We start from the raw sequence: 23,296 nt of genomic DNA, 5'->3' as shown, positions 1-23,296 counted from the left end.
CAGTACTATAAAAATTCCTGATTACTCAGTGTACTTTCTAGCTCCCCACCCCAAAATGTGGAAGGAGCCAAAATTTCATATCTGGTCCAAACTTCACACTCTTCTATCCACCCCCACAACCCTCTATTGATTTTTCTGTTTTAAATAGTTTAGTTGTTTTTTTTTTCTCTGAAAAATAAAGACCTAACCATTCTAACGTAAAAAAGTTTACTTTCTTATTCTAATAATTGCTTCAAGATTTTGTTTAAGAAAATTGACATATCATTGAAATATAACATTCTGTAAGTTTAAGATGTATAGTGTGTTGAATTGATTCATTTATATATTATAATATGACTTGGGGCCCAGTGTATGAATTCATGCACATTGAAATTAACTATGGGACACGAGGCTTTGGTGGGCACAGGGGCGGATCTCAGTCCGTCCTCCACTTTCCCGCCAAGCCCCTCCTACCATGGCCCGGTTCCCTATCTGCAGGCAACCTTGCTCCTGCCAATGCCGCTCCCATGCACGGACTGTGCCAGCAGCAGTTGCAAGTGGGGCTGTTGCTGGCAGCGGGTGCAAGAGGTGGCAGCTGGACTGGATTGCCCCTCAGAAGTAGGGGGAGATGGAGAATCCCTCAGGGACGATCGTGCTGGCAGCGGCTGCTTGCACCTGCGGGGGGCATGAGCGATTGGGACCGGTGGAGGTCACCATCAGTGGGTGGAGGTGGTGGCTCTGGCGCTGGCTGCAAGTGCAAGCAGCAGGTGAGAGTGGGGCAGGTGCTTGCAGCAGGTGTGAGCACCCAGTGGGACATTGGCGTGTGGGAGCAAAAAATTTTCAGTAACCACCAGAATCTAGCCCCGATGACAGTGACTGGCACCCCTCCTTGGTCTGGTGTCCCCGCTCACTGGTTTCATAAATCCCGCCACAGTCTATGCCCACCATGTTCCTCGCTCTGCTGCCTGTGTCCAACGCCCGTCATGTTCCACGCGTGCCCCCTGGTGGTCAGTGCACATCATAGCGAGTGCTTGTTTGGTTGTTTGGTTGTTCTGCTGTTTGGTCTGTTTGCATATTAGGATTTTATATATATATATAGACTAGAGGCCTGGTGCACGTAATTCGTACATGGGGTGGGGTCCCTCAGCCTGGCCTACACCCTCTCCAATCTGGGACCTCTCAGGGATGGCTGAGTTCTGGTATAAACTGGCAGGAGGACATCCCTTTCATAATCCGGGACTGCTGGCTCCTAACTGCTTGTCTGCCTGCTTGTCTGATCACCCCTAACCACTCTGCCTGCTGGCCTGATGCCCCTAACTACTCCTTTGCTGTCGTGAATGCCCCATAAATATTCCCCTGCTGGCCCGATCACCCCCTAACTGCTCTCCTGCTGGCCTGATTGCCCCTAACTGCCCTACCCTGCAGGTGTGATAGACTCTAACTGCCCTCCCCTGCCAGCCGGATTGCCCCTAACTGCCTTTGCCTCGGCCCCAGCCACCATGGCTTTGTCCTGGAAGGACGTCTGAAAGATGTCTGGTCTAATTAGCATATTACCTTTTAATTTGTATAGAATACTACCTAACATTAGTGACACCTCTATTAGGTCACATAATTATATTTTTATGTGTGAGGTGAGAACATTTAATATCTAGTCTCTAGAAATTTTCAAGTATATAAAGAATATTGTTGGCTATAGTCACTATATGTCCTGAACTTAATCATCTTTGAGTTGCAAGTCTGTACCCTTGACCAATTTCTAACCCACTAATCTCTCTTTCACCAGTCCATGGTAGTCACCATTGTACTTCTGTATCTAGTGCGTTTGCCATTTTAAGATTTTACATACAAGTGATATCCTATATTATTTCTTTTTCAGTGTGCTTTATTTCACTTAACATAAATATCTATGTTGTCCTAAATGGTACGATTTCCTCATTTCTTATGGCTAAATAATATATATATATATATATATATATATATATATATATATATATATATTGTGTGTGTGTGTGTGTGTATTTCACATCTCTTAAGTTGTTTCCATTTATAGGCTCTTGTTTATAATGGTGCAATAAACAGAATTATGGATATATATTTTTTTATATTCTATTTTTCTTACTTTTAGAAGCATACCCTGAAGTGGATTTGTGGATCATATGACAGCTCTATTTAACTTCTTAAAAAAACCTCCATACTGTTTTTCATAGTGCTTGCACCGGTTTTACATTTCCACCAACAGTGCACAAGATTCCGTTATCTTGTAGATCACCAAGTTTCCTTAGCACAGTTATTTTGACATTTTTATTGGGTAAATCATATATCTCCATGTCTGTATTTATTTGCTGGAGGATTGTTGTACAATTTGGTGACCTAATGTTTCCTTGATTTTTTTATGTACTTTGGAAATTTGCATTGCTGTTTTTGTATTTGAATTAGCAATCACCCACTTATGTTTACTATTTTCACAGTAGAAATACTTTTGTTTGTGGATGGATAACAAATTTTGTTGTTGAAGGAGGACAATAAAAAGGGATGTCTCATGCTAACTTACACCATATTGCTATTGTCATTCCTGAGGTATTAGGATTCACTCCCATGGGATGCTCTCCAGCATTATTGTAGCATTATGCTTTTCCTTTATTATAAAAACTTTTCACACTGTTTTTATTACTTGCTTACACGATCTCTTTCCAAGTAAAACATCTGGTGTGTGGGAGCAAAAATGGTATCTACATCGCTCCTCTGTATATCAACCCCTTATCCTTGCACTGTACAAGTCACTTTAAAATTAGTTTTTGAATTAATGGCTTACATTTTTTATATGTTGAATAATGAAGGCCTTAATTTAACTGACCCTATTTTCAAAGTCTCCCAAGTATAGTTCTTTATTTTGTAATGATAGTGACATTCAAATTCTTGAAATAGTATAAAATATTTGAGTTTCTAATTGTCAGGTCACTTTACCCATATTCCCATATCTCTCTGAGTATGATTAGTCCTTCTGAATGAGGAACACAGAATCATTCCCACTGAAAATGCAAAGCAGAACAAACAGGAATAGTTTTACCTTAGGCAGAGGCTTAGCAGGTTTGCAGTGGAGGCCTCCAACAAATTCAAAATTTGGCAAGAGTGGGTGAGGGAATTCAAAATCCCAATAGGTTCGAATAAGCCACATTTCAGCTTTCCCCATTAACTCAAATAATGTAGTGGGTCTTCCTGAAAGAGAAAAAGAAAAAAAAAAGTAGAGAAAATAAGAATATTGTAATGTGAATATACCATTTTGTTTTCTTAAAAAAAAAAAAAAGCCTGGAATAATGCAGCCATAGATGTTTAAAATATCTGTGGTTTAATAGTGCAAACATCTATATGTATATAAAAGCCTAAGAGACCATTATGACCTGTTGGTCAACCGAAAAAATGGTTGACTGGTCCCTATGATGCGCACTGACTACCATGGGGCAGATGCTCAATGAAGGACTTGCCCCCTGGTGGTCAGTGCACTCGCTCAGCCAACCTCCCATGGTCGGCCAACCTACCACAGTCCATCCCCTCGGCTTGCCAGATGGTCAGTCTTCTCCCACAGCCAACCTCTTGTGGTTCCTCCCCCCAGCCAGCCAGTCCCAATCAGTCCTGATCTTTGACCAGACCAAGGGACCCCACCCATGCACAAATTGGTGCACCAGGCCTCTAGGATTTATATAATATACTCTAGTGCAGTGGTCGGCAAACTGTGGCTCGTGAACCACATGTGGCTCTTTGGCCCCTTGAGTTTTTAGCAAAGTCCAGCTTATGAGTTCTCTAATTAAGTTAATAACAATGTACCTACCTATATAGTTGAAGTTTAAACATTTTGGCTCTCAAAAAAATTTTCAATTGTTGTACTGTTGATATTTGGTTCTGTTGACTTACGAGTTTGCCGACTACTGCTCTAGTATATATATAATATACACTCATTTTGACTTTAATGAATTTTCATGCACTGGTCGGGGGTCCTTCAGCCAAGCCTGCCCCCTCTCACAGTCCAGGAGCCCTCAGGGGCAGGAGGTGACCCAGCAATCAGAGGAAGGTGACGCTCCATCACACCTCTGCTGCTTCCACTGCCGGCAGTGCAAACCTTGGCCTGTCCTGGTTACCTGAGCCTCAGGCAGCCCAGGGAAGCTGGGCAGCTGCCATCGAGGCTTGCCTGAGCCTTACGCCAGCCCTGGGAGGCTGGGGGGCTGAGAAGACTGGGGATTCCGAAGGCAGGTGTGCAAAGTGGCTAGGCCTGCCTGGGGTCCCTGGCGGGGCTGAGGGCACTGGTCGCAACCATCATTGAAGGCATAGCAGTCAATTAGCATATCCACTCCTTACTGGTTATGGGTGCCACCATCATAGAGGGAGGGACAGTCAATTAGCATATTCCCTCCTTACTGGTTGTGGGTGCCACCATCTTTGAGGGCGGGACAGTCAATTAGCATATTCCCTCCTTACTGGTTGTGGGTGCCACCATCTTTGAGGGCAGGACAGTCAATTAGCATATTCCCTTCTTACTGGTTGTGGGTGCCACCATCTTTGAGGGCGGGAACTCAATTAGCATATTCCTTCTTTATTGGCTGTGGGCACCACCATCTTTGCACTGGCATGAGGGTCAATTAGCATATTCCCTCTTTATTAGATAGGATGTTTTATATCATGATTTTCATAGGTATTAACAATATATATAAAATTTAACAGTTTTTGTTCTCTAACATCACATCAGGACATTCACAATCATAGAAAATGGTTAAACCTAAACCACTATAGAATTAAAAATGCATTAGTTTACTCTGTAAAGCTGCAGAAGTAATAGATGCAAATGTAAACAATGATTTCAATTCCTCAATCAATTAAATCTATCATATCCATGGAAACACTTTTCCCTGGATTATTTAGTTTAGTTTCTGCAATTTAGAAAGCTATTTTTCCCTTTATCTTAAATTTCCCAAAAACTGAGGTTTTGACAGTATGGCTCAATTCCTGGTACTATAATTACATTTGGTTCAATTTAGGAGCCTAGTAATACTTGTGCACTAAGAAAAACATTTACATATAACAGCTGCAATATTTTCATAGAGTATGGTAATAGATGTGCTCACTCTTAATTTTGACTCATTTTGTCTTTAATGAAGGGAGAGTTTTCACAAAATGTAGTTTACTAACTTACATGTCCACCCATCAACAAAAATTTTAGCATTTAAGCAGATGCGTTGTAAGTGCTTAGTGAAGGAATGTGAAGTCATTAGAAACCTCAAATTATAGGTTCCTTAGTCTGGCACAGAGCACTCTCTGTCTCTAGTATGAAAGAACCCTTCAGGTAATATGGTAAAATATTTCAGTTTTTAAATCAAGCTAAACTATAGAAGAGGAAGCAATTCCTCAATGACTTTATAATTTAAGCATTTCCATAATATTTGTGAGAATGAAAGATCAGTTTATAAAGTTATTTTATCATCCTATCTAATAAAAGAGTACAAGATACAAGGTGGCTGCTCTCATGTGGTCAAAGATGGCTGTCCACATGTGGACACAAGATGGCCTGCAGGGGAGGGCAGTTGTGGGCAGTTAGGGGTGACCAGACTGGCAGAGGAGGGCAGTTGGGGGAGACCAGGCCAGCAGGGGAGGGCAGTTGTGGGGACCAAGACTGCAGGGGAGGGCATTTGGGGGGGGGCACAGTGCAGTGGAGAGCAGTTGGGGGGACCAGGCCAGCAGTGGAGGACAGTTGGGGGGACCCATGCCTGCAGGGGAGGGCAGTGGGGGGACCAGGCCTGCAGGGGAGGGCAGTTGGAGGGGACCAGGCCTGCAGAGGAGGGCAGTTGTGGGTGATCAGGCCAGCAGGGAGGGCAGTTAAGGGTGACTGAGCTGGCAGAGTAGGGAAGTTGGGGGAGACCAGGTCTGCAGGGGATGGCAGTTGTGGGTGTTCAGGCCAGCAGCGTGGGCAGTTAGGGGGGTCCAGGCCAGCCGAGAAGGGCAGTTGGGGGAGACCAGGCCAGCAGGGGAAGGCATTTGGGGGGGACAGGTCTACAGGGGAGGACAGTTGGGGGGTACCCAGGCCTGCAGGGGAGGGCAGTTAGGGAGAACCAGGCCAGAAGGGGAGGGCAGTTAAGGGTGACTGGGCCAGCAGGGAGAGCAGTTGGGGGCAATTGGGCCAGCTGGGGAGCAGTTAGGCGTCGATCAGGCTGGCAGGGAAGTGGTTATGGGTGATCAGGCTGGCAGGCAAAAGCAGTTAGGGGTAATCAGGCAGAGGCAGTCGAGTGGTTGGGAGCCAGTAGTCCTGATTGTGAGAGGGATGTCCAACCGCCCGTGGTCAGACATCCCAAACGGGTGGTCAGACATCCCTCAAAGGGTCACAGATTGGAGAGGGTGCAGGCTGGGCTGACGGGACCCCCCGCCCTCCATGCATGAATTTCGTGCACCAGGCCTCTATTTGTACTTATAAAAGACAAATTTCTCTGAATTAATATTTATACTAACCCACCTTTTAGAGCTCTAAGAAAGTTAGGTTATCATGATACCAAGTAAGGAAATGACTTACCTAGTGCTTTGCTGCAAAGCTCATCCCACTTCTCACTAAATGCTTGGAACCAGAAGTCAAAATAAAGTACATACATCATATTTTTTACTCGCTCCATGAATGTCATTTGGTCACTTAATTCTGACAAGACAACAGGTACATAAGATGGAGGGAATGGAAGTCCTCCACTGTACCTTTCAATTGTATAGCCAACAGAGAAGCGGAGACTGTACACAAAAGGTATTTTCAGTAGCTCAGCCAGCAGCTCACCACAGGGTCCAGCAGCATCTACAAGAACGACATCAAACCTTGATTCCTGTAGTTGGGTCATAATTTTCTTGTTCAAAACTACATCTTTACAGAGTGTTTGAACAAAATCAGTATATTCCAAAATGATATCTTGCAGTAGTGAAAAATAAGTCCAAAATGTATATTTTGGCATATATGTCCACTTAGAGATCAGCCGCATGAAAAGATTCTCAAAGTCATCTTTTGTTAAAGATGTAGGAAAAATCTCAAATTGAATAGCAGATGGTTTATTGGGATCAACAAGAATTGAGGCTGAAGATGTCAGAACAGTCACTTCATGACCTCTGTGGACAAGTTCATCCAGGATTGTCTTCATGTTGATCCAATGGCTGTATTCTGTGGGCCACACCAGCACCTTCCCACAGCTCCCAGGGCTGAAGTGACAACTCAGCTGTAGCAGCAGCAGAACTGAAATCCACTTTCTAGGCATCCTGGAGGCACACAGGTTTCTTTTCAAATGGCTGATCCCGTTCCCATGGCTCATGCTTATGTCCAAAGGGACATCAATTAGAAAGTTAAAATGTAACTTCTACACCCAAAGTAAACACATTTGATGAAAAGTCAGCATTTTATGGCAAGTCAAAGAATTATAAAGTAAAGACCTTATTTTTAATACAAATCTTTGTAATATCTAAAAGTGTTATCATTCAACTGCATCAACTTTGCAGTTTTTCTGTGATTTGTAATTTATTATAGATGAATGTCATAATTATAGGAAGTTAGAAGCAATTGTGTCTCTAATCACTTTTTGTGAAGAGAGATAAAGCTATTACACAGCTGACAAAGAATTACCTGGATGACAGTTGCAGAGTTTTTTTAAAAATTAATTTATTTTTAAAATTTGTCTTTATTGCTGAAAGTTTTACTGGTGTCTGGAGGGAGAGTGTGTGAGAGAGTGAGGGAGTGATAGAGGAGTGTGTGTACCTGTGTGGGTGTGGGTGTTAGTGAAATAAGGACAGTTAGATCCTGCAGGTCTTCCAAGGGGCTGCCAATCCAAAGCAGTCTTAGACAGCAAAACCCCACTGCCACCGTAAACACTATGGGAAGGACACCGGTGGCACAGAGACCATGCCATCTTGAAGAACAGAACTTCTTGGGACTAGGATCCTAGCCTTGCCACCACCCAGTCTGGTCTCAGTAGCAAACCGGGACACTATAGCCACTCAGGTAAAAGACCTGTGACCACAGCTGCAGACCCAGGGACACCAAGACTCCAGGCACCCCGGCCACAGATTTCTGTGAGTCACAGACCCAATCCCCCTCCCCACTGGCCCCATGGTAGTGGCATAGGAACTGCCAGACCCTCTCCCCACAAACAGGCTTTCTGCCCACACACAGCAGTGGCAGCTCTACCTGAATTTGAGCCTTAGTGTGCGGACATGGGAAGTTTGTTTCCCATGCCCAGGCTCTGCGCCCAGGCAGTGAGACTGTGCTGAATTTGAGCCTAGGTGCGCAACCTTGGGGAGATTTGTTTTTTTCTGCAACCAGATCCCATGCCCACATGGGGAGACAGTGCTGAATTTGAGCCTGGGGTTGCAAATCCGGGGAGTTTGTTTCCCACGACCAGACCCTGCACCCAAACAGGGAGGCTGTGCTGAATTTGAACCTGGACATGCAAACTCAGGGAGTCTGTTTCCCGTAATCAGGCTCAGTGCCCAGGCAGGGAGGCTGTCCTGAATTTGAGCCCAGGTGCACGACCTTGGGAAGATTTTTTTTCCTCGACCAGATCCCGCACCCACACAGGGAGACAGTGCTGAAATTGAGACTCGGGGTGCAAACCCAGGGAGTTTGTTTCCCATGACCAGACCCTGCACCCAAGCAAGGAGGCTGCGCTGAATTTGAACCTGGACGTGCGAACTTGGGGAGTTTGTCTCCAATGACCAGACCCTGTGCCCACACAGTGAGGCAGCACTAAATTTGAACCAGGGTGCATGGACATGGGGAGATTGTCTCCTGGAGTGCAAACCCGTGTGACCAGAATCCACACCCACACTGGGCAGCAGTGCCACCTGACTTTGATTCAGGGCAAGTGCACACAGAAGGCTGTTTTCCGAAGGGCAAGAGTGGACCTCCTGCCAACACAGTGCGACTATGCAACTTGGTCTCCCAAGCAGATCGAGGACCCTGAATCTCCACGTAAGAGGCAGCAATGAGCACCAGTGACTAGACTCTGTTTCTTATTGCATGTGCCAGGGATTCTAATTCCCAGTGCATTCACCCTAAGAATCAGCGACTCCAATTCTTGGCGCCTGCTCACTCAAGAACCCTGATTCTCAGCACAAGGCCACACCAAGCAACAGAGACTCTGATACTCGATTCTTGGCATAGACACAGGGAGCCTCTGACTCCTAACATGCATCAGGGGACTTTGATTTTTGGCACATGCCAGCAGGGCTCTGTTTCAGCGTGGTGCAGACATGATCCCTGATTCTAGTTGCATACACGAGGCCAATCTAAGTGCCTGTGACTCTGACCCAGGGAGAGCGTGGCTCCCACCAACCCACAGAAGCCACATGTCTTGGTGTCAGAGCTCTTCAGGGGATGCAAAGCCCCCAGTGCACATAGCCCAGGCCCCTGCAACTAGACATTTGAACCTTCTGGTGATAGTCAGAATGGAGAGACAACGAAGCAATCCCCAGAGGAAAGAAAAGGAGGATTCACCAAGAAAGGAAATAAGTGAAACGGAAGCATGCAACATGACAGAAAAAGAATTCAGAGTAATGGTCATACAATACAGTTCATACACCGGATGGATGAGAAAATCAACAACCTATGCAAAAATCAGGAAGAAATGAAAAGTGATATAGCTACAATCAAAAACACCATGGAAAGTTTCAACAGTAGACTACAAGAAGCAGAGGACCGAATTAGTGAGTTAGAAGATAAAGTACAGAAACAAGCCCAATCTAAAAGCAACTGGAGAAAAAATTAAAAAGCAGTAGGAGAGCCTAAGGGAGCTTTGGGACAATGCAAAACGAAGTAACATATGTATAATAGGGCTGCCAGAAGAACAAGAAGAGCAGCAATGATTAGAAAATTTATTTGAAGAAATAATGACAGAAAACTTCCCTGATATGGGGAATAAAAAAGTTATACAAGTACAGAGAGTCCCAAGCAAGATGAATCCCAAAAGACCCACACCAAGACATGTCATAATTTCAATGGCAAAAGTTAATGACAAAGAAAGAATCTTAAAGGCTGCAAGAGGGAGACAGAGAGTTACCTACAAAGGATCCCCCATCAGATTATCAAATGATTTCTCAACAGAAACACATCAAGCTAGAAGGGAATGGAAGGAGTTATACAAAATGTTGCAAAGCAAAGGACTGAATCCAAGAATACTCTATCCAGCACGACTATAAAAATTGAAGGGTAAATCAGGAGCTTCGTAGACAAAAAAAGGCTAAGGGAGTTTATCACTACCAAACCAGCAATGCAAGAAATGCTAAAGGGAATGCTGTAAAAAGGAGAAATAAAAAGGTAAGAAGGAACACAGTCACAAAAATGGAAATGACTAAAAACAAGTACCTTTTAGTAATTACTTTAAATGTAAAGTGACTAAATGCTACAATCAAAAGACATTGAGTGGCTGAATGGATAAAGAAACATGACCCATATATATGCTGTCTACAAGAGACCCACCTCAGAACAAGGGACTCACACAGACTGAAAGTGAAGGGATAGAAAAATATCTTTCAGGAAAATGGAAATGAAAATAAGCTAGGGTAGCAATACTTATATCTGACAAAATAGACCTCAAATTGAAGGCCATAAAAAGAGATTAGGAAGGCCAATTCATAATACTAAAGGGATTGATACAACAACAGGATATAACACTGATAAACATATATATGCACCCAATGCAGGAGCACCCAAATACATAAAAAAACTCCTGGAAGATATCAAGGGAGAGATCAACAACAACACAATCATAGTAGGGGACTTTAATACACCACTGACATCACTGGATAAATCCTCCAGACAAAAAAATCAGCAAAGAAACAGCAATCCTAAATGGCTCACTAGATCAGATGGACTTAACTGACATTTTCAGAACATTTCACCCCAAAGCCACAGAATATATGTTCTTGTCAAGTGCACATGTGACATTTTCAAAAATAGACCACATATTGGGTCACAAGCAAAGTCTCCCCAAATTCAAGAAAATTGAAATCATACCAAGCAACTTCTCAGATCACAATGGCATAAAATGAGAAATAAACTAAAATAAAAACAATCCAAAACACTTGAAAACTTGGAAGCTGGATAGCTTGCTATTAAACAATGACTGGATTACCAAAGAGATCAAAGAAGAAATTAAAAACATCCTAGAAACTAATGACAATAAAAACACAACAATCCAAAATTTATGGGACACAATGAAAGCAGTCCTGAGAGGGAAGTTTATAGCTCTACAGGCCTAACTCAAAAAAACAAGAAAAAAATGGCAGTAAATCATCTAACTCTACAACTCAAAGAATTAGAAAGAGAGCAATAAGAAAATCCCAGAGTTAGCAGAAGGAAGGAGATAATAAAGATCAGAATAGAAATAAATGACATAGAGACCAAATAGAACAACAACAATGAAAAACAAACAAACAAACAAACAAAAGATCAATGAAAACAAGAGCTAGTTCTTTGAAAGGATAAACATGATTGATGAACCTCTATCCAGGCTCATCAAGAAGCAAAGAGAGAGGACCCAAATAAACAAAATCAGAAATGAAAGAGGAGAAATAACAACAGACCCCATAGAAATACAAAGGATTGTTTAAAAATTCTATGAACAACTTTACTCCAACAAACTAGACAACATGGAGGAAATGGACATATTCCTAGAAAAATACAACCTTCCAAAACTCAATCAGGAAGATTCTTAAAATCTCAATAGGCCAATAACTATGGAAGAAATTGGAGCAGTCATCAAAAAGCTCCCAGCAAACAAAAGCCTGGGGCCAGAGAGCTTCACAGGGGAGTTATACCAAACACTCAAGGAAGAACTAAAACATATCCTCCTCAGACTATTCCAAAAAAATTCAAGAAGAAGGAACACTTCCAAGCTCCTTCTATGAAGCCAGCATCACCCTAATACCAAAACCAGATAAAGACAACACAATGAAAGAGAATTACAGGCCAATATCCCTCATGAATATATATGCCAAAATCCTCAACAAAATTCTAGCAAATCGGATCCAACTGTACATCAGAAAGATCATACACCATGACCAAGCAGGATTTATCACAGGGTTGAAAGGATGAGATATCAATATCTGCAAATCAATAAACGTGATACATTACATAAACAAATTAAGGGAGAAAAATCACATAGTCATATGAATTGACGCAGAAAAAGCATTTGACAAAATCCAACACCCTTTCTTGATAAAAACTCTCAGAAAGTTGGGAATAGAAGGATCATACCTCAACATAATAAAAGCCATATATGACAAACCCACAGCCAACATCATACTCAATGGGAAAAACTAAAACAATTTTTCCCTAAGAACAGGAAAAAGACAGGGATGCCCACTCTCACCACTCCTTTTCAACATAGTACTGGAAGTACTAGCCATTGCTATCAGACAAGAAAAAGAAATAAAAGGCATCCAAATTGGAAAAGAGGAAGTAAAACTGTCCTTGTTCGCAAATGACATGATACTGTACATAGAAAACCCTAAAGATTCCATCAAAAAATTACTAGATTTAATAAATGAATTCGGCAATGTAGAAGGATATAAAATTAAAGCCAAGAAATATATGGCATTTCTATACACAAATAGTGAACTTACAGAAAGAGAGACTAAAAAAGCAATCCCATTTACCATTGCCCCCCCAAAAATTAAGATACCTAGGAATAAACTTAACGAAGGAGGTAAAAGACTTGTATGTGAAAAACTACAGAACACTGAAAAAAGAGATAGAGGAAGACATAAACAGATGGAAGAACATACCGTGTTCATCGATTGGTAGACTCAACATCATCAAAATGTCCGTACTATCGAAAGCAATCTATAGATTCAATGCACTCCCTATTAAAATACTAATGGCATATTTCACAGACCTAGAACGAACTCTCCGAAAATTTATCTGAAATAAAGAAAGACCCTGAATAGCTTCAGCAATCCTGAGAAAGAAGAATAAAGTAGGTGGGATCTCAATACCAGATATCAAGTTATATTACAATGCCACTGTTCTTAAAACAGCCTGGTGCTGGCACAAGAACAGACATATAGATCAATGGAATAGAATAGAGAACCCAGAAATCAACCCAAACCACTATGCCCAATTAATATTTGACAAAAGAGGCATGAATATACAATGGAGTCAAGACAGTCTCTTCAATAAATGGTGTTGGGAAAATTGGACAAATACATGCAAAAAAATGAAACTAGACCACCAACTTACACCATACACAAAAATAAACTCAAAATGGATAAAGGACTAAAACATAAGATGGGAAACCATAAAAAATACTAGAGTTATGCCGAAACCGGTTTGGCTCAGTGGATAGAGCGTCGGCCTGCGGACTCAAGGGTCCCAGGTTCGATTCCGGTCAAGGGCATGTACGTTGGTTGCGGGCACATCCCCAGTAGGGGGTGTGCAGGAGGCAGCTGATCGATGTTTCTCTCTCATCGATGTTTCTAACTCTCTATCCCTCTCTCTTCCTCTCTGTAAAAAATCAATAAAATATATTTTAAAAAAATACTAGAGTTATCCACAGGCAGCAAAATCTCAGACATATGCTGAAGGAATTTCTTCACTGATACTGCTCCTAGGGCTATGGAAACTAAAAAGAAAATAAACAAATAGGACTACATCAAAATAAAAAGCTTTTGAGAAACCAAGATGGCGGCATAGGTAAACACCTAAACTGCTGCCTCGCACAACAATTTCAAAACTACAACTAAAAAACAGAACGGACATCACCCAGGACCACAGGAAAGCTGGCAGAGTGGAAATTCTACAACTAGAAGGTAAGCGGAGAGCACACAGAGAATCAGAGGAGCTGCAAAGGACTGAGGTACAGGACACACGCGCAGAGAGGAAGGGCGGCTGAGTGCCTGGCTGGCTTTCTCTGGTGGGAGAGGGAAGGAAGCCCCCGACTGCACTGAACCCCAGTTCTGACTGCACTGAACCCCAGTTCCAGGTGAAGCCCCGTGGACCCAGGCTCATACAGAGGGAGTCTAGACTGTCAGGTAGAGAGAAAGGCACACGGAGACTCGGGGACTTGGGGAAGCTGCGGTGGACAGAGGTCTGGAGGCTCACACGCACGTGCTCGCGAGTGTGCGTAGAGAAGACTGACTGCTGAGGTTGCCGCTAGCTCTCCCTAGCAGAAGGGAGTCGGAAGCTCCTGAGTGCACTGAACCCCAGTTCCGACTGCACTGAACCCCAGTTCTGGGCAAGCCTGGGGGAATCTGGACTGTCAGGCGGAAACTCAGGGGAGCCGTGGAAGGCAGAGGTCTGGAGCCGCACACGCAAGGGCAGTGCTGATGGGAAGCCAAGACTGTCTGCTCAGCCCTGAGACTCTGCCCCATCCAAGCTGATCACAGAGGCTTTTGCCATTTTGCAAGTCTGATCCTATAAGTCTGTCTCCAGCACAGGTCTCCTGGTGTAGACACAGCTGATACACATAGCCAATTGGCCTGAAGGTCAATTCCTCCCAGTGATACCAACAACAATCAAGACTTAACTACTACAAGGCTGTACACACAGTCCACAAAGGGGTGTACCAAGAGTGTCCACCTCAGGTGACTGGGGAGACTGACCCACTGGGCCATATAGGAAACCTAGCACACAAAGCTACCCTACCAACTCAGGGAAGCAGCCAAAATGTGGAGACAAAGAAACAGATCACAAATGAAAGAAAGGGAGGAAAACAAATGACTGGATAAAGAATACAAAACCACGGTTATAAGGTTTTTCAAGAATTTCCTAGAAAAGGCCGATAAATTTAGCCAGACACTCAAGGATATGAAAAAGGACCAACTAGAAATTAAACATACACTGACTGAAATAAAAAATATAATACAGAGACCCAACAGCAGATTAGAGGATCCCAAGAATCAAGTCAAAGATTTGAAATACAAAGAACACTCAACCGGAGAAGCAGAAAGAAAAAAGAATCCGAAAAATTGAAGTTGGTGTAAGAAGCCTCTGGGACAACTTCAAGTGTACCAACATCAGAATTATGGGGTCCCAGAAGAAGAGAGAGAGCAAGATACTGAAAACCTATTTGAAGAAATAATGACTGAAAACTTTCCCCACCTGGTGAAAGAAACAGTCTTACAAGTCCAGGAAGCGCACAGAACCCCAAACAAAAGAAATCCAAAGAGGACCACACCAAGACACATCATAATTAAAATGCCAAGAGCAAAAAACAAAGAAAGATGTTAAAAGCAGCAAGAGAAAACAGTTAATTACCTACAAGGGAGCACCCATACGATTGTCAGCTGATTTCTCAACAGAAACTATGCAGGCCAGAAGGAAGTGGCAAGAAATATTCAAAGTGATGAATAGCAAGAATGTACAACCAAGATTACTCTACCCAGCAAAGTTATCATTCAGAATGGAAGGTCAGATAAAGAGTTTCACAGGTAAGAAAAAGCTAAAGGAGTTCATCATCACCAAACCAGTATTATATGAAATGCTGAAAGGTATTCTTTAAGAAAAGGAAGAAGAAGAAAAAAGTAAAGATAAAAATTATGAACAACAAATGCATATCTATTAACAAGTGAACCCAAAAATCAAGTGAATTAAAAATCTGAGGAACAGAATAAACTGGTGAATATAATAAAATTGGGGGCATAGATAGGGAGTGGACTGATAATTCTCAGGGTTAACTGGGTATGCGGGTGCAGGAAGAGACTGGACAAAAATTGTACACCTATGGATCAGGACAGTGGGGTGGAGGTAAAGGCAGAGGGTGGGGTGGGAACCGGGTGGAGGGGAGCTATGGGAGGTAAAAGGAGAAACTATTATAATAATCTGAACATTAAAGATTTATTAAATTAAAAAAATAAATAAAAAGCTTTTGCACAGCAAAGGAAACCATCAACAAAACAAGAAAGCCCACTGCATGGGAGAACATATTTGCCAATGTTATCACCGATAAGGATTTAATCTCCAACATTTACAGGGAAATCATACAACGCGATAAAAGGAAGATAAACAGTCCAATCAAAAAATTGGCAATGGACCTAAATAGAAACTTTTTGAAAAGAGACAGAAGGCCAAGAAACATGGAAACATGCTCAAAGTCACTAATCATCCGAGAGATGCAAATCAAAACAACAATGTTGTACCATCTCACACCTGTCAGAATGGCTATCATCAACAAATCAACAAACAACAAGTGCTGGCGAGGATGTGGAGAAAAAGGAACCCTCGTGCACTGCTGGTAGGAATGTAGACTGGTGCAGCCACTGTGGAGAACAGTATGGACTTTCCTCAAAAAACTAGAAATGGAACTCCCATTTGACCCAGTGATCCCACTTCTAGGAATATATCCCAAGAAACTAGAAACACCAATCAGAAAGGATATATGCACTCCTATGTTCTTAGCAGCACAATTCACTATAGCTAAGATTTGGAAACCCCCTAAGTGCCCATGAGCAGATGAGTGGATTAAAAAACTGTGGTACATCTACACAATGGAATACTATGCTGCAGTAAAAAAGAAGGAATTCCTACCATTTGCAACATCATGGATGGAACTGGAGAGTATTATGCTAAGTGAAATAAGTCAGTCAGAGAAAGATAAATATCATATGATCTCACTCATCTATGGGAAATAATGAACAACTTAAACTGATGAACAAAAACAGATCCAGAGACAGAGAAGCATCGATCAGACTGTCAAACCTCGGAAGGTAGTGGAGGGTGGGGGTAAGGGGAAGAGATCAACCAAGGGACTTGTATGCATGCTCATAAGCCTAAGCAATGGACACAGACAACAGGGGGGTGAGGTCATGAGTGGGGGGGCGTTGGGAAGGTAATGGGGGGATGAGGACACATATGTAATACCTTAATCCAGTGGTTGGCAAACTGCGGTTTGTGAGCCACATGTGGCTCTTTGGCCCCTTGAGGTTTTAGCAACGGCCAGTTTAGGAGTACCCTAATTAAGTTAATAACAATGTACCTACCTATATAGTTTAAGTTTAAAAAATTTGGCTCTCAAAAGAAATTTCAATCATTGTACTGTTGCTATTTGGCTCTGTTGACTAATGAGTTTGCCAACCACTGCCTTAATCAATAAAGAAATTAAAAAAAAATAAGAAAAAAAATTGTGGCTTTCACTCCAACCAGCTCAAGTCTGCCAGACTCCACAGTGGCCAGTAGCCCTTCACAGCTGGAATGTACATGGGCCACTGGTCTCATCTCTTGTGCCGAGCCTGGGTTCTGGGCCTCTGTCTTCAGAGGGAACAGACCCTCCCGTGGCCCAGCATTCCCTCCTCTCTTGGCCTGCTGCCCCTGGGAGCTGGGTCAGCTCCTCTCCTGACCTGGCCCTTCCTACTGGTTTGCAGGTGCTTTCTGTCCTTCTTTGATTAAGTCTCTTCCTTAGCTGGACCTCAGTTGGCAATTGCAGGTGAATGTTCTCTAATTTAATTGTATTTCCAGGCTGGCCCTGGGATAAGGTGCATGAGACGTTGCCTATTTGGCTGCCATTTTCTCCTCCAAGATTTTAAATTTTTAAATAAAACTTTGTGAACATGTTAATTTACCCATCATACAATTGATTAATATAAAATGTACATTTCAATAGTTCATACTGTTTTCACCGAATATTGCTTCCACCATGATGATCATATGAAGAGCATTTTCATACCCCAGTGAAACCTTTACCATTTACATGGAACTCCCTAATGTCTTACTCCCTAAACCTTATCTGACCATTAATCTGGTTTGTGTCTCTATAGGAGTAGAGGATTTCTTGTAAACAGAATAATGTAATATGTGGCCTTTTGTGACTGGCTTCTTTTACTTAGCACAATAATTTAAAGATTCATTCATATTACAGCATGTATCCTTTTTATTGCCAGATAATATTTCACAATACAGACATACCACTTTCTTTTTATTCATGCATTAGTTGATAGACATCCCCTGCCCCCAATTTTGGTCACTATGAATAATGATTTTTAATATTCATGTGCAAGTTATGAGTGAACAAGTTTTCCTTGGGTATATATGTGTCTGTAAATAGCTAAGTGACGCTGTGCCTTGTTTTGCAAGGGTATATATATGTACAGACACACGCTATAAGAAAAGTCAATAAGTCCCTTTAGAGTATGGGTTCTACATTATCAAACCTACAATTGAGACCATATACCCATTATTAAAGGCCGCAAGAGGAGTGAAAGCAACCAGGTGAATCTTTTTAAGGGGCTGTGAGGTAAAGAGAATTCGTTACTAAAACCAAAGTCTATCATAAATAGCTCAATTTTATATTAGGAAGCTACTAGCTGTTGTTATATTTCTAAATTAACATACACTTTATTTTTTTGTTGTTGTTAATACTTACCCAAGGATATTTTTTCCATAGATATTTTTAGAGAGATTAGAAGGGAGAGAGAGATACAGAGACAGAGACAGAGAGAAAGAGACTGATTGCCTCCAGCACAAGAACCTACAACCAAGGTATGTGCACTTGATTCGAATCAAACCCACAACACTTCAGTCTGCAGGGTGACGCTCTAACCACTGAGTTCCAGCTATGGCTCCACATACACTTTAATGGGAAATAAACTGGATGAGGGCAAATGACTTGCCATATTTTTAGGTAAACAGTGATGCTGAGGCTGGATATACAGTAAAACCAAAGAGTAGGAGGACACAGGAGTATGGAGGAGGGGGTAAATGAGGTTTAAAAGGGGGAACGTCTGTAATACTTTAAAAAACAAAGATATATATATATATATATATATATATATATATATATATATATATACACATACACATACACTAGAGGCCCGGTGCATGAAATTCATGCACGGGGAGGGGGGTTGTCCCTCAGCCCAGCTGGCACCCTCTCCTATCTGGAACCTCTTGAGGGATGTCCGACCGCCCGTTTAGGCCTGATGCTGGTGGGATCAGGCCTAAACAGGCGGTTGGACATTCCTCTCACAATCCATAACTGCTGGCTCCCAACCGCTTGCCTGCCTCTGCCTGATTGCACCTAATTGCTTCTGCCTGCCAGCCTGATCACCCCCTAACCACTCTCCTGTCAGCCTGATCAATGTCTAAATGCTCCCCGGCCGGCCCGATTGCCCCTAACTGCCCTGTCCTGCCAATCTTGTCACCCCTTACTGTCTTCCCCTACAGGCCTGGTCACCCACAACTGCCCTCCCTGCTGACCTGATCACCCACAACTGCCCTCCCCTGCTGGCCTAGTCCATCCCCCAACTGTCCTCCCCTGCAGGCCTGCATCCCCCCGAACTTGCCTCCCCTGCAGATCTGGTCCCCCCAAACTGCCCTCTCCTGCAGTCCTGGTCCCCCCCAACTGCCCTACCCTGCAGGCCTGGTCCCCCCAAATGCCCTCCTCTGCTGTCCTGGTCACCCCTAACTGCCCTCCCTGCTGGCCTGACACCCACAACTGCCGTCCTCTGCAGACCTGGTCTCCCCCAACTGCCCTCCTCTGTTGGCTCGGTCACTCCTAACTGCCCTCCCTGCTGGCCTGATCACCTACAACTGCCCTCCCCTGCAGGCCTGGTCCCCCCTCCCAACTTCCCTCACCTGCAGGCCTGGTCCCCCCCAACTGCCCTCCCCTGCAGGCTTGGTTGCCCCAACTGACCTCCCCTGTAGGCCTGGGTCCCCACAACTGTCCTCCCCTGCAGGCCTTGGTCCTCCCCAACTGCCCTCCTCTGCTGACCTGGTCACCCCCAACTGCCCATAACTGCCTTCCCCTGCCATCTTGTGTCTTGGAGTGATGGGAAATTTGCATATTATTCTTTTATTAGATAGGATAAAACAACTCTCCCACAAAAGGAGCATTAGTGGTCTCCCAAAATAAAATGGAAGGATGAATCATTTTACACAATTCTAACTATTGAATGGTTTCTTTAACAAAAGATAAAAGCACAGAATTTTATACCAGAATAAATTTAAAATATTCTGAGTATTTGCACAATAATACTGATATTGTGAATAAACTATTTAATGTTCTTGTGTTTATGCCTAATGTTGGAAACATATTTAAGCATAATAATTTTTGGTATAACTTTAAAATTAATATAATAAAATTCAATATATGCCCACATTGTTTTATTATTATTTTATTTTTGCCCAGCTTTTTCTCTTTGGCATGGATATTTTTAACTTTTAAAGAGACAGTAAATCACTTGAAAACAAATTTTGATTTGAGAAGCTAAATTGTGAAAAGTCATTTTGTCACAGGAAGTAGGGATCCTTATGTTACAACTTCATTGTGCTGAATAAACTGAAGGAGGCATATCAGCTTCAGGAGTGTCAGCTTCAGGCCTCAGAAACAACTACTCCCTTTTTTTCTTCTTTCCTGGTTTAGCAAACTTCTGGTAACACAGCAGACAACATTTTGTGATGACAAATGTAGCAGTTGCCACACAGGCCAGCAGGAACCCAATCACATCCAAAGAGTGGTACTGGAACCAGGTGAGGTCATAGGAGGCTGGCCGCAGGTGTTTGGCTCCTTTGTGGCGCATGACAAACTCGATCCAGAAGACCGCTCGATCCAGAGGTTTCATAGGCTGGTCATGATGAATTCTTGATAATCTCATTGCATTCTCTTTATATCTAAAGGAGAAACACAAAGATTGAATACACATTGAATGAAAGTTAACTTCCCTAAGCATATCATGCCCATGAAAGGTTTTTGAAAATGTCATAAATATGATTCAAAATAATATCATTCACTGAATTTACTTCTTCATAGATAGCTTGGCATTTAAATTGGATTTTTCTGATAACATGTGTTTTTAAAAGTGAAGATGGAGGTTAAGTTGGACAGTTCAATCTCTTCTAGCAGAGTAAATGGTAGGAACCATTGTTAGTGCTATAAATGAGATGGTGGAAATTCACTTGCAGAGTGATTCTCATCAAGTGTTTAATGGGAGTAGTGTCATCCTGAGAGAAATGCCTTCTCAGTATTCCCTGTACCTCCACTTTTCTCTTTGACTCTCTACTTTTTAATTGCCATCAGTTAGCCAGCATGGTTTTTAAATAGATATCAGATATGACACTTCTCTGCTCAAAATTTCCATCTGGCTTCTCATCACATTAGACTAAAGTCCAAATGATTTTAGGACTAAAGGACTCCACATCTTCATACCTCTGGCAACCTCTCCTTTCACTTAGTCTCATGCACACTTTGTTGTAGGCACACTGGCCTTCTAGCTGTTCCTTGAAGTTGTCTGACAGGTGTTTGTTTGTTTGTTTTTAAATGCAAGTGCATTGCTTAAGCCTCCATTGCTGAGATATCCATTTCAAAGAGTAATTTACTTTCAAGAGGACTGTTTTTGACAGCCACTTGACTAGATAAAAAGCTAGGCTGCCTTCCTTCAGTGAGGTTCCTTTGTTACAGATATTTAGTTCTCTTCAATAACTGGCTATTTGGACTACTTTTTTCCTCTCATTCCAGCACTTTAAGTTCCTGCTCTTATATTTTAAATTCATGAATAAAGAACGAGTTTGCCAAATCTTGGCCTTCATTCCAATAAAAGCAGTATGTGTGTGCGCTTTGCTCTCTCTACCAGGTGTCCTATGTAATTTTCAGTTTTTTTAAGTAATACATTTTTCATTTTTAAAGCTTTTTTTTATGCTTACTGCTGAAGGACATCTTGCAATCATAATAGGAACCACAAGGCCTGATCCAGACACAATATTGGTTATTGAGAGGCTGAGACCAGCACAAAACAATATCAAACAGGTTACATTTAAAAATTTTGTTCTTTAAAACCTTCAGGTACTTATCAATTATTTTGGGGATCAAGCTCACAAGCATGTGGCCTGGTTTTGTTATAGAGAACTAGTGGCTTGGTGCATGAAAGTCGTGCACTTTAAAAGGGGATTAATTAGAGGAAATATTTTAATATTGCTTTTTGCCCTTTCTCTATAATAGAAGTGTCAGAGATGAAAGACAATTAGTAAAATGTATATGAAAGTCTTCCGCCAGTCAGAGTCTGGAGTGCACCATGCGATCCAGAGTCAAGTCCCCGCCCACCCACATGAGCCTAAAAAGCATGCAAGACCCAGACCCACCCTCCCCCCCTCCCCACATTGGGCTAGATCCAGGCCCGGCCGGTCCCACCTTTGTCAAGCCCCGCCAGGTGGAGAGCGCAGCCTCAGGTCCCCTGGCCCAGTGCCGGGGTGGGGGGCACACCTTGAGAACCCCCGTCAAGCCCTGCCAGCTGGGGAATGTGGCCTGAGATCCCGTCAAACCCCGCAGGGCAGAGGGTGTGGCCTGAGGTTCCCTGTCATGCCCCACCAGCTGGGGGGCACAGCCTCAGGTCGCCTGGCCTGGAGCCAGGGGGACGCACAGCCTCAGGTCCCCCATCAAGCCCCTCTGGGAGGGGGGCGCAGCCTCAGGTCCCACGTCAAACCCCGCTGTGCGTGGGGTGTGGCCTGAGGTCCCCTGGCCTGGGGCAAGGGGAGCAGCCTGAGATCCCCTGGCCCAGCACTGGGGTGGAGGGGCGCACCTTGATTCCCCTGTCAAGCCCCATTGGACTGGGGGCGCAGCCTGAGGTCTCCTATCAAGCCCCATAAGATGGGAGGCGCAGCCTCAGGTCTCCTGGCCCGGTGCCAGGGTGGGGGTTACGGCCTCAGGTCCCCCGGCCTGGCACTGGGGCAGGGAGTGCAGCCTGAGATCCCCTGTATAGCCCTACTGGGTGGGGGGTGTAGCCTGAGGTCCCCCAGCCTGGCACTGGGGTAGGGCGAGCAGCCTGAGGTCCCCTGGCACAGCACTGGGACAGGTGGTGCACCTTGAGGTCCCTCATCAAGTCCTGCCCAGTGGGGGGTGCGGCCTCAGGTCCCTGGGCTTGGCACCAGAGCAGGGATATGGCCTGAGGTCCTTTAGCCTGATGCCGGGGCGTGGGGCACAGCCTGAGGTCCCCCGGTACGGCGTTAGGGTGGGAGACATGGCCTGAGGTTCCCTGGCCTGGCGCTGGGGCAGGGGGTGTGGCCTGATGCCCCCTGTGAAGCCTCGTTGGGTGTGGGGTATGGTCTGAGATCCCCCATCAAGCCCTGCTGGGTGGGGGCATGGCTTGAGGTCTACTGGCCTGATGCCAGGGCAGGGGGTGTGGCCTGAGGTCCCCTGTGAAGGCCCACGGGGGCGAGGGGGGCACAGCCTCAGGTCCCTGCTGATTGCTTGTTAAGTCTCGCTACAGGAACTCTGTCTCTGCATGGGTACAGCCATCTTGTGTTATGGAAACCCTGCCTCTGCTCTGGACGCAGCCATCTTGTATTACCGAAATTCCTGCCTCCACTGTCGGTGCCGCCATCTTTGTGGTG

General features: G+C 43.7%; 1 protein-coding gene across 8 annotated transcripts in view; it reads right to left on the bottom strand.

Annotated features, from left to right (window-relative positions):
• LOC307102429 (UDP-glucuronosyltransferase 2B31-like) overlaps window positions 1-23,296 on the bottom strand; it is a gene marked incomplete at both ends in the record, with an annotated part of 259,955 nt that overhangs the window by 100,349 nt on the left and 136,310 nt on the right. For 2 of the 8 annotated variants that reach the window (XM_079775984.1, XM_079775983.1), the window contains one exon: window positions 20,305-20,584. The exons of 1 other annotated variant lie outside the window; for it this stretch is intronic. In XM_079775984.1, coding sequence (XP_079632110.1) covers window positions 20,305-20,584 — 280 coding nt within the window. Of the gene's footprint in view, window positions 1-3,046; window positions 3,196-6,529; window positions 7,302-20,304; window positions 20,585-23,296 lie in introns of those variants that run through there. 5 more of the 8 variants (XM_079775988.1, XM_079775977.1, XM_079775978.1 and 2 more) reach the window with 5 other exon arrangements.

The sequence above is a fragment of the Cnephaeus nilssonii genome (genome assembly GCF_951640355.1).
Source record: "Cnephaeus nilssonii genome assembly, chromosome: 1".
NCBI lineage: Eukaryota > Metazoa > Chordata > Mammalia > Chiroptera > Vespertilionidae > Cnephaeus > Cnephaeus nilssonii.
This window is presented reverse-complemented; position numbering and strand designations above follow the sequence as displayed.